At 45.5% G+C, this 13,595-nt stretch overlaps 1 protein-coding gene across 1 annotated transcript; it reads right to left on the bottom strand.

Annotated features, from left to right (window-relative positions):
* Positions 1-541: 541 nt before the first annotated feature.
* Positions 542-12,478, bottom strand: tmem59l (transmembrane protein 59-like). Its single transcript, XM_068591691.1, has 8 exons — positions 12,223-12,478; positions 10,867-10,972; positions 9,847-9,941; positions 9,523-9,675; positions 3,868-3,973; positions 3,625-3,739; positions 2,852-2,969; positions 542-2,229 (listed from the first exon to the last, which is right to left on the bottom strand). The coding sequence occupies exons 1-8, from the start codon at positions 12,385-12,387 to the stop codon at positions 2,071-2,073; spliced, it is 1,017 nt and encodes a 338-aa protein (XP_068447792.1). The 5' UTR covers positions 12,388-12,478; the 3' UTR covers positions 542-2,070.
* Between the last annotated feature and the right edge of the window lie 1,117 nt (positions 12,479-13,595).

Raw genomic sequence — 13,595 nt, forward strand, 5'->3', positions numbered from 1 at the left:
CTTTATCTGATGTAAAACTATTACATGTATCACTCAAATTCAAAATGAGGTCGTTTCAGAAATACTGAAGCTATGCTGCCACCACGTGGACGGCAGCGCTTATTACATATTTCGGATTTAATCGTCAGGGACGAGTGGAGAAAGACTTGAGGAGAGAATAAAGAGTTGGTTGGTGGGAACATAACTCGAACATATTTCGAAAGAAAAAATGTGGGTTTTGTAAAGATCTGAACCCCAACAATCACCTTCTGAGTGACTGAGAGCCTGAGGCCTTGTCAGCAAACATCAGGGATGTCACTAACATCTGCTGCCGGCGTCGAAAAAGCCTCTGACACTGCTGAGCCATTGGTTTTAATGTACGGGGTTCAACAACCGCACAAATGTGTGAAGTAGTATAAAGTATTCCTTTAGCTTTCCATCCTACTATTAAGTAACTCTTTTCTTTTTGTCGTCTTTATTTATCGGTTTCATTTTTACTGCAGTGCGGACAGATTTCACTTAAATACACACTTTTTTTTATTAAAAAAAAGCACTTAACTCTCATTTATTTACAATGAAAACACTTTATTCCATCATGTTGTAAGTATCATTTGATTGAAAATAAACAGACCAGTAGAAAGGAAACAATACAGTTTGAAATTCATATCCTACTCCTTGTGACATACCAGCGCAGATATCTATTGAATGGCTTTTTAATCAAGAGTCCTTCCTGCAAATCACAAAGTCATCGTCATCTGTTATCACACGTTCTATTCAATGTTTACAGTAAATAGTAACACAAAAAACCACAAGTCTACAGTAGAGTCTTGCCATACTGGCGTGGCGGGCGGCTAAACTAGCGAAGCGTCACTTGCATGCACGGTTTATTGTCTACGTAGCCGGGATGAAAAGAGAGCGTTACAGGACATCAAAAGCACCGAGAGGAAAAACAGAAAATCTTCTCTAAAACTGTGCAACTCTGTTCAATACCAACGGTCTATGTTAAAAGCTTTGCATTACACATTGTTACAGAGGTCATCCTTCAGTGTGTGTGCTCCTAGGACATACAAAATAGGCAGCTATTAGAAAGCACGTGGCACATATAACAGCTAAGAACTCTTGAAGTGATATAAGAGCAGTAACATGATAATAATAATAATAATAATAATACAGTAATAGGTGCAATCGGCCCTTCGACGTGTCTCTTTCCAATCTGTGTTAGAGCATATTTAACACACAGATCTATCACATTTGTATGATGAAGGAACTGTACATGGCATTTCAATAAAACTATTTAACAGATAATGTTGATGACTCTGAATAAATAGAGTACACAATAAGGTTATTGTTTATTTTGCTCATTCTCAGAGAGAGCGCTCAGTTTCCGATCCCCTTCCAGTTTTCACTCTGCCGGCTTTAAGAGTGTGTGTGCTGTTGTCGATGTTCACACACACACACACACATTCACACAGACAGAGGAGTATGTTGACAGAAGACACCAACTTAGTTTTTGAGAGGAAGTATCTTTTGTTTCTCTGAACTTGGTGAGGATGTGTAGCTCACCTGAGATTTCTTGTTACGTTGTGAAAACATGGTTTTCAATTTGTCATAATTCACTCTCAGCAAGCCATCAGTTAATCCAAGCTCTCTGTGAGAACGAGGCAAAATGAAATCTAGAAAGATTCTCAGCGTTTGTCTTCCCTCGTCCATGCTCGACATGAAAAATGATATGAAAGCTCTCAGCCGTGATCCATCCTCTCCGCTCGTCTCCAGCGTGAGACGAGAGCGCTGATTTATCAATAAGCAACGAGCAGGCTTATCATTACGCATAATCTGAGGATGGACTTGAAGAAATCTGGACTGTACAAGGAAATGAAACGCCACCAGGCCAAGCTTGATGTTCCAGTATAATAAGTTGAAAGGACAGGAGGTGTGCCATGCTCTTAAAAATATGGTTAAAAAAAATTCTGGTGACTGGTTTTGAGTCCAGCGATGTGTTTGTTGGTTTTACCCGACGGGCCGACGGGGCCGCTGATTTCCGACATGGTTATCCTGGGGAAGCAAGGCAGCGGCTCTCCCGCTGGTCCTTTTCTAAACGCAGGTTTTGTTGAGGTCAACTTTCACCGGCAGAGGCCCCGCCTCCTGGCTCTCCTCCGACTGTTTCATGGACACGACGATCGCGGGACTCATGTGGTACGGGTTGACTTTGTGGACATCATCCAGAAACTCTTTATCCCCGTTGATACTCAGCTGAAAAAGACACAAAGAGTGAGCAAGTTCACCTCCAGCACTTCGCCAAGCATCTTTCGCTCTTGGAGTGCTCTGCGAAGAATGCTGCAGAATGCAAAGCATGCAAACCACTGCAGACGGAGAACCCTTGAATTAATGGAGTGGAGCTGAAAGGGGGCATGCGCTCATTTGCAGGTTCATAGTTGTACTTTTCATGACAGCATGTTGACATGCTTTAATGTTTCTTGTACTGTCTGAGGGAATATATCTGTATTCCACCGCTGTCAGAAACGTTTGGTTTTAGCGCCGGCCTCTTTAAGGACCCCTCTCGAAAAAGCCCACCGTGCTCTGATGGGCTTGTGAGAAAAATATGGTGCACCTTTGCAAAGGTAGCTCTCAGTACCCGGGTGAAGGTACTCAGATGGAGGCCGGTGTATTCTAATGAGCCTGCAGTGACGCAGGGAGGGGAGCCAGATCCGAATGGCTGATCTCGGCAGCCCACAAAATAAAGTAAGTGGGTTGTTAATTTACAGTTTGTGGGTTGGTAAACACTCAAATTCCCCTTTAAGCATAAGAAGTTGCTGCATCCCTCACACGGGCATGCGTGTAAACATTGGTTGCGGGTGCTTTTCTGCGCGTGTACCTGCGTCTTGATGTGCTGCTCTGGCGCAGTGACGAGGCTGGCGCAGCTCAGCCACAACATGACCATGATGGACAGGAAGAGACACGCCGCTAAAATCCACCGCGGAAGGCCCGAACGTCTGCAGAACGAGAGGTATGGGATGAAACTGAAGACGGCTAGAAATACTGGGAAACTTAACATGAAGGCAGCAACAAATGGAACGAGCAATGTAAAACAATTACACTTCAAATCTTGTGAATTTTCGCATGTTGCATTTCATAACTACTGAAAATCACTTCTCCAAGCGTGTACGTATATAAATATAGATATATATGTTTGTGTGTGTGTGTGTGAGTGTGTGTGTGTGTGTGTTTCTGTGTGTGCAGGTTTTAGATTTTTGGATTGTATTTTTCCGACCAGACGTGCAGCTGTTAGTTTCCTTAATGTTAGTGTGGGGAACATTAAGTGAGATTATCCATCTCAGTGGCTCCATATCAATCCATCTTGTTAAATTTGAAGCTACGAGATCATCGCAAAGTAATGTGTTGGAATATGTGGATTGATTTGTAAAGCTGGCATTGCACATTTAAAGTGCGGGAATAACACAATCAGATGTGTGTGATGGAACAGCTAAATGTACGTCTCTGCAAGTTGATTGTCTGGAAACCAGACAAAGGAACCTGTGATTTGCTTTAGAAAGGATCAAAAATTATAATTCATGGGGAGAAAAAAAACATCGCTTCTCTCATTTTAAGTCTTAAATTCTCAGCAGGGCAACTCGAGCTCCAGCTCACCTTGACATGCAGCCCAGGAAGTCGTGCTCGGCTGTGGGGTCGTCTGCGTGCTGGACGGGGTGTTTCCCTTTGCCTCCCGCTTTGGATGCTCCCCTCTCGCCATGTCCCCTCACACCTGCCGAACAAAAACAGGATTTCAGTTGGACGCTGATGAGTGAATATTGCAGCAATATATGCATGTGCTGCTGTACACGGGTACATGTGTGTGTGTGTGTGTGTGTGTGTGTGCGTGTGTGTTCCCACCGTGAGGTCTCTGGGTGTGAGAGTGGACCTGAGGCCAGGGTTTGTCCGCCACGTTGGATCGGGGAGCCTGCAGCTCGGGCAGAGAGTACTCCATCTCTGGTTGGCTCTGAGGAGACAAAATAAACACCATCGGCACCTTTTGGATCCAGCCAGGCGAGCTGTGTCTCCTTGTTTTCGGACGTGTGTGCTAAGCTAGGCTAACATTTAGCCTTCCGACATAGATGGGGGTCAAACCTTGATTCTCAAATAGTCAAGCTTTTCCTTTAACATCACATCATTGTTTAAAAAAACGACACATTTTATGAAGGACTTGATGAATGTGACATATTTAAATGTAACACCCAGGTAATCGCGATCAAATGTTCAGCAACAATATTAAATCAGGACAATATGAAACCCAAACTGCTGATTTTGTTTGCTCAGACGTCCGGATTGGCCAAAAGTCTCCAGCCCTGGCGCTGGAAAAGTGTTTGACGTTTTCTCAGCCTGAAGCATCACAGATCATGATGAGGTGGCCAAGTCATAATAAAAAAGAGAAGAAAAATAATGTATGATGATAGCTATAAACATCAGCTGAAGGGATTTTCTTCCTGGCATTCAAAGTTAGAGCGCTGCAGTTTGTAAAATGCGCTTCTTGTTTCCAAAAGCGAGATGATTAATACTGTTATGAGCATTCAGTATGTGGCGTAAATTAACTAACATCCTTTGTGTATGTTGGAGTGTCTCTCGCAGTTTCTTTCTCACCCATCCAACCCAGTTAAGTAAAACCCCTTGAACTGGGACCTCTGAAAGAAACGGCTTTTAAAAGAACTGCGACACACACCCCGCTGTCAGCGAATGCGCTGTTGTGGGTTTCATTATGTGCTCAGTGTTTCTGGTTCCCCCTGGAGAACTCATTAAAAGAGGATTTTGGATCCCCACTGTTGACCCTCCCTCCGCTCGTAACAACACTATTGCTGGCCTCAGCAACAGCACACACACACACACACACTTATTTAAAGGAGTGCAGTATGTCCCACTGCAGTCGCGTCAACCTCCCAATATTTATCGATTCGGACACTAAGTGGATCGATGAACTTTGAAGCCTCTTGCTGTGTCATGCAATCCAATGCGAAAGCAGCTCGAAATCATTCCGTTTCTTTCATTCTCATGACATGAAACGATGGATCTGCTTTCTACTGGATGATTTAAATCACACATCCGGACCAAGAAAGCAGCATCCTGCAGCCGGGCCGTGGAGGCGAGGCCGTGGAGTTGGCTTCCCAAGACGCGAACAATCCTTCGAACCTCTTGTGATGAAAAAGTTATTTCACAAGCGGGTTTATTACCCCGAGCGAGCAATGTTTTCTGACAGGGCGCATTGAAACCAGATGCAGCGGCAGTGTGAAGGTTTGGGGAGACTGAGTCTCATTGGCTGCAGACTGAAGAGCTCTAACCGTCAGAATGAGCGGAGCCTGATCTGCATCTGTCATGAATTATGAGAGAGGGAATGCAAAAAGGTGCTTTTCAGAAAGAGTCAGGAAAGACAAAGAGGGGAAAAGGAAGGAAGAGGGGTTTGAGAGTTCAGAGACGTAGAGAGAGACGGGGGTTTCAGGCGGAGGAGTGGTGGATGCAATCAGACTGAATCTCACTTCACTCACGTCGTTGAATTTGGGATTGGAAACAATCTGTTCTTGAGCTTCCATGAAATAAATTGAAAATAACTTTGACTCTTCTTCACAATGGAACACTTCTCCTTACATCTTTGCGAATCCATCAAGACTGAGAGGAAGGAAATGGCGTCAAAGGGTATCCGAGGGTGTCCGGCTGTGCATGAATCATCAGACACCTCGGGGAAATATTTAGAGTAAATTTAACTTTGAAATTGGAACAATGGCGTCAAAATGATGGCCTTTAAAACCGACATATCACATACTTTTTCTCATTCATACTTGTGTTTCGGTTTTCTTCGAGAACATGTTTACATTAATGTCTAAAAACCTATTTTTTCCCCTCATACTGTTGTTCTGGGTATGTCTTCACACTATTCGAGTGTATTCCACTGAGCCGGCATGTGACACAGGAAGGCGAGTCAAAGATGATCGGATTGTTGAATCGAATGTTTTCTGTTCGGCAGCCCACAAATGAACCAACTGGGTGGTCTTGATTCACAGTTTGTGGGTTTGTAGGCGATCCAAATCTTTCATGACGTGTCCCCCTATTAAAGGGTTTAAATCTAAACGTTTTATTACAGCACCCCCATGTGGTCAATTAAGACCACTTTCCATTTCCATTTGGTGCGTTATATCATAGTAAAGAAATGACAAAAACAACAACAACACATCTTAAAGGGTTTAGCAACTCAGCACGAAAGACAAATACTTCAGGATTAAAAGTCTTGTGATATTCTGAGTTTCTCTTTTTGTCAAAACAGCTCGTGAACATACCAAAACTCACAATAAATGTATTCTACTAATAAGTATTGAGATCCTGACCTAGCTTCTACCTCCATTGTTGTCCAGACCAAAAGACATCTTCCTGCCCTAAGATGAACATGGGCTCTGCCATAAATGCTGCTTATGCTCCAGATGTGCATTCATCTGTTTCTGAGGAATTGTCTCCCCAAAAATGCTATTTACTTTTGTTTAACTGTCATTTATTAAAAACTACAATGCCAAGCGGTGTGAGGACATTAGTACGTGTGTAAAAATGTAAAAAAAAACATTACTGTGACACAATTTTGTTTGCAGTAGGAACTCATTTGGGCTGAGGGCAACAGACACAAAACAAACATCGACCATAATGAAATAACTGTAATACCATAAATCATGGATCACGTGCGTCATGCTTAAGTCACTTCAGGTCTCTCGCGCCTGGATGATGAAGCGTAGATGAGAAAGAACACCGACTTCCTTCTCAAAGTAACATCATAAGTCAAAGTCACGCTTTCTTCAAACACCGTTATTTCACTGGATCGCTCCATCCTGTTCAGGTTGGGGTTTTTCTTCTGTTTAATTAATTCGGGCAGAATGACTAATGCAATTTCCAAGAAGAAATGCGGTAGGGACTTCTCTCTTTCTATTCATCCGGGTTGAGTTTGCTCTTCAGGCTGCAGCTCGCTAACAGAACCGCAGCTCAGTTGGAGGAAGTCTTTAATCGACTCCAACGCTCTCGCTCTGTCGACCTATCGCGGGCTGATTTGTCAAAATAACAGGAGGGTGGTGAGGAGGAAATGGCTGAAGTAAAGCGCTGTGTTTTACCAATATGTCCTCAAAATTACAAGTTTTCTTTACTTCTTTTCCTTCCTTGGGGGACCAACCCTGGCCGTGACCTAAACGTGACTTACTGCACCCGTATACTGCCACGACTGTTTGCTTATGATGCACAGACGTAGTTCTTCCCACAGCAAGCACACATTGAATGTATGAAGACATTCAGCTCCTTTATGGACGTTCTCATAATGTTGGCTCCCCCCGCCCCCTCCTCCTCCTCCTCCTCCTCCTCCTCCTCAACCCTCGGCTGTCTCTCCATTTAGCTGGACTTTTTCTGTTGTTTCAACTCTCGGGAAGTCAATCTGTCAACTCGGTGGCGGTTTGCCAGCTGCCCACTAAACACAGGCCTGGTAGTCTTCTACAAAACCCCGTGGAGCCTGGCTTCCCCTCGCCGCTTCAGCCTGCACGTCACATCCATAAAGAGCAAACATCCATCACCGCGTCCGAAAGAAATGCTGGGGATTTCATGTTCTGTGGCTGCTGCGAGTCTCTGTGAGGTCAGGGAGCCCAGCGCGCACACATTATACCTAACGGTGACGTTTCAGCATATAAAGGACTCCCCTGTTATACAGTGGCTCATCTGGGATGGTTACGGTGCATAAATATACTGTCTCTTTCCATTGGGCCCTTTCATTATGGAGCTAAACATGCCATCACAGTCACAACGGGGAAAAGAGGTGGAGGACATGGTCGGATAGACCGAGCAACTCTTATTATAGCTTTAATGTATAGGTGGTTCACCTTACGTTCAAGTTCAACAAGAGAGCGCCATTTCTGCCATGGCTGCAAAAAAAAACCTGCACATTTTCCATTTCAATAATAGAAAATGCAACGAAATGTTTGATCTGCATCTGGATGAAGATTCGCATGAAAGGAGACATGAAATGACTCAAATAATTACTTTATCGGGAGCGAAAGTGTTCAAAGAAAAAGTTCAAATCCTTTAAAAAGACATCCTTGATCCAGAGCAACATAAATATCATTGGCCAAACTTTCAACCTAAAGTATGACGTCATCGGTCGGGTCTGTCAGCTCAAGTCACGTCACCTTTTTTTTCAAATTTCAGAAACTACGTCTGAAATATTTATCTGTCAAAACCAGAACGTTACTCTTTCGTGCCGTCCACTCACTTCGAAACCTAGCGGTGAGTTTTCCGACCTGAGGCGAGCCCACCACAGCCAGCCCGGCCGGTTATCAAATATGCATGGTGCTGAGGGGAAGGGACATAATATGAAAGGACATTTATAAACAATTAAAGCGCGGAGAAAAGAAAAAAAAAGGAAAAGGTTTTGCGGCTCTCTGGATTCAGCACCTTGTCCGCTCCCCGCCGTGTGCCCTCGCTCACTCAACCTTCACAGATGCACCGGTTCCAAAATGGGCTGTGAGTAGTTTTGGCGGCGGCCCAATGAATCTCCACTGCAACGCATAGCCGGCAGGATATATTTCACTATCTCAACAGGAAGCAGAGCGCAGCTCAACTCATAATCTATAAAGGTCTACTGGCTTGCTTTTAACCTCCAGTAGTTCAAATCATACCGCATGAAAAAAGCTTTGGAGATATCAATCTTATAATTTCCCCCACCATCTTGACTCAGTGAGCCATAATATGTCGTGTCGGATGATAGTTGATTCATGGAGATTACAGAATTAATTTGTCTCTGTCTTTTCGCAGCGAAGCACTTAAAAGGCCCAAATCTGTTGAATGTGCAGATATTCAGAATGACGAGGGGAAACTCTGCAGTTCTGCAGCTTCATTTGAAAAATGTTGGATGTGAGCCACAACATATGACTCTTAATTTAGTTCTGATTCATTCCGCATGGACAAAGTCTGTTACAAAACACACATATTCCCACATTCAGAGCGTAAACTGGTGGATTAGTTTTTCTCTTTGCATTTCTGTCCTGCTGATGTGTGGATGGAACAAGACAGGCTCACTTTTAAAAGTTGACTTTGCTGCAAGTGCAGAAATCATAAGTCAGCCTATTTTCTGAGAATGAAGATTAGATCAGCGGAGGTGGATGTTTTTTTTGGTTTTTTTTGTACTTCTTTTGTTTTTCTTCAGCCACAGGAAGCGTTGCTGCTCACCGCAAACACATCGTTTTTTTTAATCTCATAATTATCAGCAAACTGTTGCTGCCAGAAACACAAAAACAGGTCTAGCACATGTGCACACTTTTAGGATCTGGTTTCAGGTTAAAGCACCGTCACATTATATAAAATGTCACACGGTGCGGAAAGTGTACGTTTACAGGAATCATTACCCGCATTTTGCGGAACATAACTTGAACCATTAATCTACAAACATGGACAAGGTTTCTGCTTTTTTTTTTTTTTTTTGCGACACAAAAGAAGGATCACTGCTCGAGCTGCCGGTCCTGGACAAACGCTTGGCTGGTTTCTTACCTGAAAAACCACGACCTTGCCATCATCCGCCTGCAGGTAGAAGGTCCAGGTGGAGGAGATGAAGCTCTGGGCAGAGCTCACGATGTCGTTGCACCAACCGGAGACGGCCTCCATCACGGAGGGCGGCTTGGGGCGGAGAGTCATGGCCCTGAGCTGCGACACAGAGAGAGAGAGAGAGAGAGAGAGAGAGAGAGAGATATACTTCAATACAAGGAGATGTATGTGTGTGTGCTTCAGTATACTGTGTCCACCTTGTATTGATTTTAACACTCAGACATCCGAAGACACTTTGGCTCTTCGAGCCGCATTAGCATTTCCCCTCACCTTCCTCCTCTTGAGCTCAGGTTCAGAGGGCTGGCTGGCACAGCCGGTGCAGCAGGCCTCCTGCTCCAGCAGCTTAATATATGCCTCCTGGCAGGCTGGAGGGCGAGAGGGAGAGAGAGAGAGAGAGAGAGAGAGAGAGAGAGAGAGAGAGAGAGAGCCATAGTTGTGAAGCATGAAAGAATAAGTATGATGAAGAGGGGGGTTGAGAGAGTAAAAAGAGAGAAGCACAAAAGCGAGTGGGCACATGGATCACTGCAGTCAGCCGGGTGGAAGATGAGGAGGAATGAAACAGGTACAGGCTGTTTATGTGGGAAGAAAGATGAAGATGCGAGGGAGATGTATCTGTTGGCGCCCGCAGGGCGGTTCACTCCACGGCGCTGTGATTAAAACAGGCGAGGGGGGGGGGGGTTAGGGGGCGGGGTTGGTCCGCTGTCTGGACGGCAAATCGCATCATTGATTTCCAATACAGCAGTTCAAACAGGGCGAATAGCCTTAAACAGCCAGAAAGTACCCATCGAGTCTGCCAGCTTTTAGGAAACGGAGAGATATTGAGTGAGCAGAGCTGCTGCGTTGGCAAAAAAAAGAGTTCTGTCTTGTCAAAAGGACCAAGAGCACTGACTGGAATAGGGAGTAAGGACGCACCGACATCAGATATTGGTCTAATATTGCCTCAGAGAGTCGGATTACGTATCGGTGACAATGGAGCCAATCAATTCAATTCAATATGATATACATTACATAGGAATTTAAAATAAGTTCACACTCTAACTGCTCATGTGTTGCTGGTGTACCTTTTATTATTTTCATAACAAACAACAATGAATATCCATGTATTTATTCGTTGCATTTAGTTTTAAGAAGTTAGGTATAAGAATGTTTGAGCCTGACGTCCAATGATATCACAAATGATCCCATTCACTCCCACACAGTGAGGCATTGACACCAAATATTAGGGGTCGAGGCCTCGGCCTGCTGAGAAAAGCTGTAAGAGTCTTTCAACAGACTGACACACTGACTCACCTCCCTGACACTCCTCCCTGCTGGTATTGAAGCCGGCGTTGCCATTGACGAACTGGCAGATGGAGTAGAGGCGACAGCCGCGGTAGCAGGCGTTCATTATGGAGTCCTAGCAGCCGGACAGGGAGGAGAGAGGGAGAGACACAAAATTAGAGACGTCTCCTGCACTCTTGGATGAACTCACGGTGCGCTTGTGAGAAAAATATGATGTGCTGATGGGATGTGGCATCTCCAGATGACACGGTGCAGCCGAGACATTACAGCCTGTCATAAACAGTTGACAAGAGGGAGCGGGAGAGGAAGATGCACATTACTGTACTTGTCATAATGCATTAATTATCGGGTTGAGACAAGGAAACAGCGCCCTCTGCTGACCTCTCTGGGAACAAAGAGATTCCCTGACCGAGGACCATGAAGGTTTTTTTTTTTGTTTTTTTTAACAGCCTTGAGCTTGCCATCATCTTCACTGCGTGTCCCTGTTTATTCTCAGAGGGGTGTTTATCTCAAACCATGAAACGTTGCCTCGGAGGCGACGGCTTATTTTAACTTGTGTGTAGTCTGTTGGCCCTCAAACTCGACACACTGCTATGTGTGCATGCTCAAGTGGCTCGTTTTCAATCACAACCTTCAAAGCAGAGGACTGTGGGCCGCTTTGCAGCTCTGCTCCTGCTGCCCTGCAGGATGCCTGAACCACACCTGAAGGCAGCAGCGGAGGAGGGGGAGGAGGAGGAGGAGGAGGAGGAAGAGGAGGTGGGAAGGAAAACATCCGACACTGGAAATCTAAAGGCTCTAAAGCACAGAAACTCCTGGGGACATTCACAGCCCTGCCAGGGTCCAGGCTGGCCTCGTCTCAGCAGAAAGATGCTGTGGTATCTCTGCCAATAAAGGGTCATTCTCTCAGGCTTCACAATAGTCTCAGTGATCCTCCACAGCCCGCGCTATACGCCTTCCCCGCATGGCCCCTCTTAATTAGGGATGGAGGAGCGATCAATTATCGTCGCCATCTAATGCGAGAGCATCTCGAGACGAGCTGCATGGATGCGGCTCACTTCTTGGACGAGTCTGGAAGGTGCAGAAGAAAATGAGCTGCATCCATCTTTCGGCCTAATTGCGCGCCGTATCGCTTCCGAGAGGGATGCAGGGGGAAATCGGAGCGGGCATGAGCATTACGCACGGACATGAACACATTCCCTTTATATATTTCATATGAATACGGTTTTGTTTTCCTCCCCCCACGATGCCAAACATAATTGCGTTCGCCTGTATGTCGGTGCAGGCGATGAAATGTCGGACAGCGGGATGCTGACAATGCGCTTTCTGCAGAGACAGCCGACGCCACAGCACACAGGAATAACTTACTTTAGCGGGGCTTTTGTTTTTGATGGTGAGCTGGCATTGCCTTTTGCAGTAATTGATGTCGCCCAGCTGGTTGTCGAAGAGATCCGAGGATGCCGCCGCGAGTCCGGCCAGAAGCACCGAGATCAGGGCCGAGAAGCCGCACATCCTGCCGCCGAGCCGGAGCATCTCAAACACCGGAGAGGAGGAGTGAAGAGTCGAGCTTCTATAGCAGCACTGAGCTCCCTTTTGTGGCGGCGCTGCTGCTGCTGCTGCTGCTGCTGAGCTGCTGATGCTGCTGCTGCTGCTGCTGCTGCTGCTGCCTCAGCCAGGGTCCTGTCTGCTGCTCCACTGATCCGCTTCTGCTTGTGGCGTCACGTGCATCATCATCACCACCACGCAGAAGATGCCCCCCCCCCCCCCCCCCCGCTTCCTCCAAACACACACACACACACACACACACACACACACACACACACACACAACCTGCAGAGCTGCCTTCACTGCAGTGCACAATGTGGCAGGGTTGACATTCATAAAACATGTCTCAGATTAAAAAGGACTAAGATGCGGGAGGCAGATGTCCTGCAGAGCAGACAGATGGGTCGTTTGTTGTATTGACAGTTCATACATAATCAATGTCACAATTATCGATTGGATGTAAAGATCCTGCTGGAACACAGGAGGACCAACATATCAGCTGAGGAGGGACAGGAAAATCACAAACTGATAAACTGTTTTCTCATCGTTTCATTGCCTGATGGTTTGTTTGTGATGCACTGCGTAACTTTGCTGGTGCTTCAATAATAATACAAAAGTAACGTGATGATTATGGATATTATACAGTGTGTACCTTAAAATAGTTATCAGATATTAAAGAAGAAGAAGAAGGCTACAGCAGTAGAAGTACAAAAGGTGGTGGAAAACTTTAGTTAAAAGTTAAAGTATTAATTATGTAACATTGTCTCTTCGAGAGTTATTGTTATTTCAATTAATTTAAAAAAAGATAGATTTGAACTGGGACCAATATACAGCGATGTGTCTTACAAACACGAGTATACCTGAAGGTTTTATTTTAGTCGTCACAACCTGAAGTTTACACGTTATAACATCATGAGGAATACATAAAGTGTGTGCGTGTGTGTGTGTGTGTGTGTGTGTGCGCGCGCGCGCGCGCGCGCGTGTGTGTGTGTGTCAGGGAGGGGACACACTGAGCAGCACTAATGACTTGTAACTTCGGAAACAAGGGAGGAGGAGCGAACCGAGAGTTGGAGCAGCGAGTCATCGCGCAGCTAAAAGGACCTCCGGCAGCCAGCGCGGTGCTCGGGCTCCAGACTTCCACTGAAGAGCCAACCGGTCTGGCCCCGAGAAGAGCCGCCGGAGAGAGCGAGGCTGCT

The sequence above is a fragment of the Clinocottus analis genome, unplaced genomic scaffold, assembly GCF_023055335.1.
Source record: "Clinocottus analis isolate CAN_PGR_092001 unplaced genomic scaffold, fCliAna1.0.p SCAF_25, whole genome shotgun sequence".
Lineage (NCBI taxonomy): Eukaryota > Metazoa > Chordata > Actinopteri > Perciformes > Cottidae > Clinocottus > Clinocottus analis.

What these genes read in the sequence shown, in the direction of transcription:
- tmem59l (XM_068591691.1), bottom strand. Translation starts at nt 12,387, where the DNA reads ATGCTCCGGCTCGGCGGCAGGATGTGCGGCTTCTCGGCCCTGATCTCG. An exon ending in AAAACAAAAGCCCCGCTAAA is followed by an intron (nt 10,973 to 12,222) that starts GTAAGTTATTCC and finishes TCCGGCTGCTAG; the next exon opens with GACTCCATAATGAACGCCTG. An exon ending in AGCAGCACATCAAGACGCAG is followed by an intron (nt 2,230 to 2,851) that starts GTACACGCGCAG and finishes TGTCTTTTTCAG; the next exon opens with CTGAGTATCAACGGGGATAA.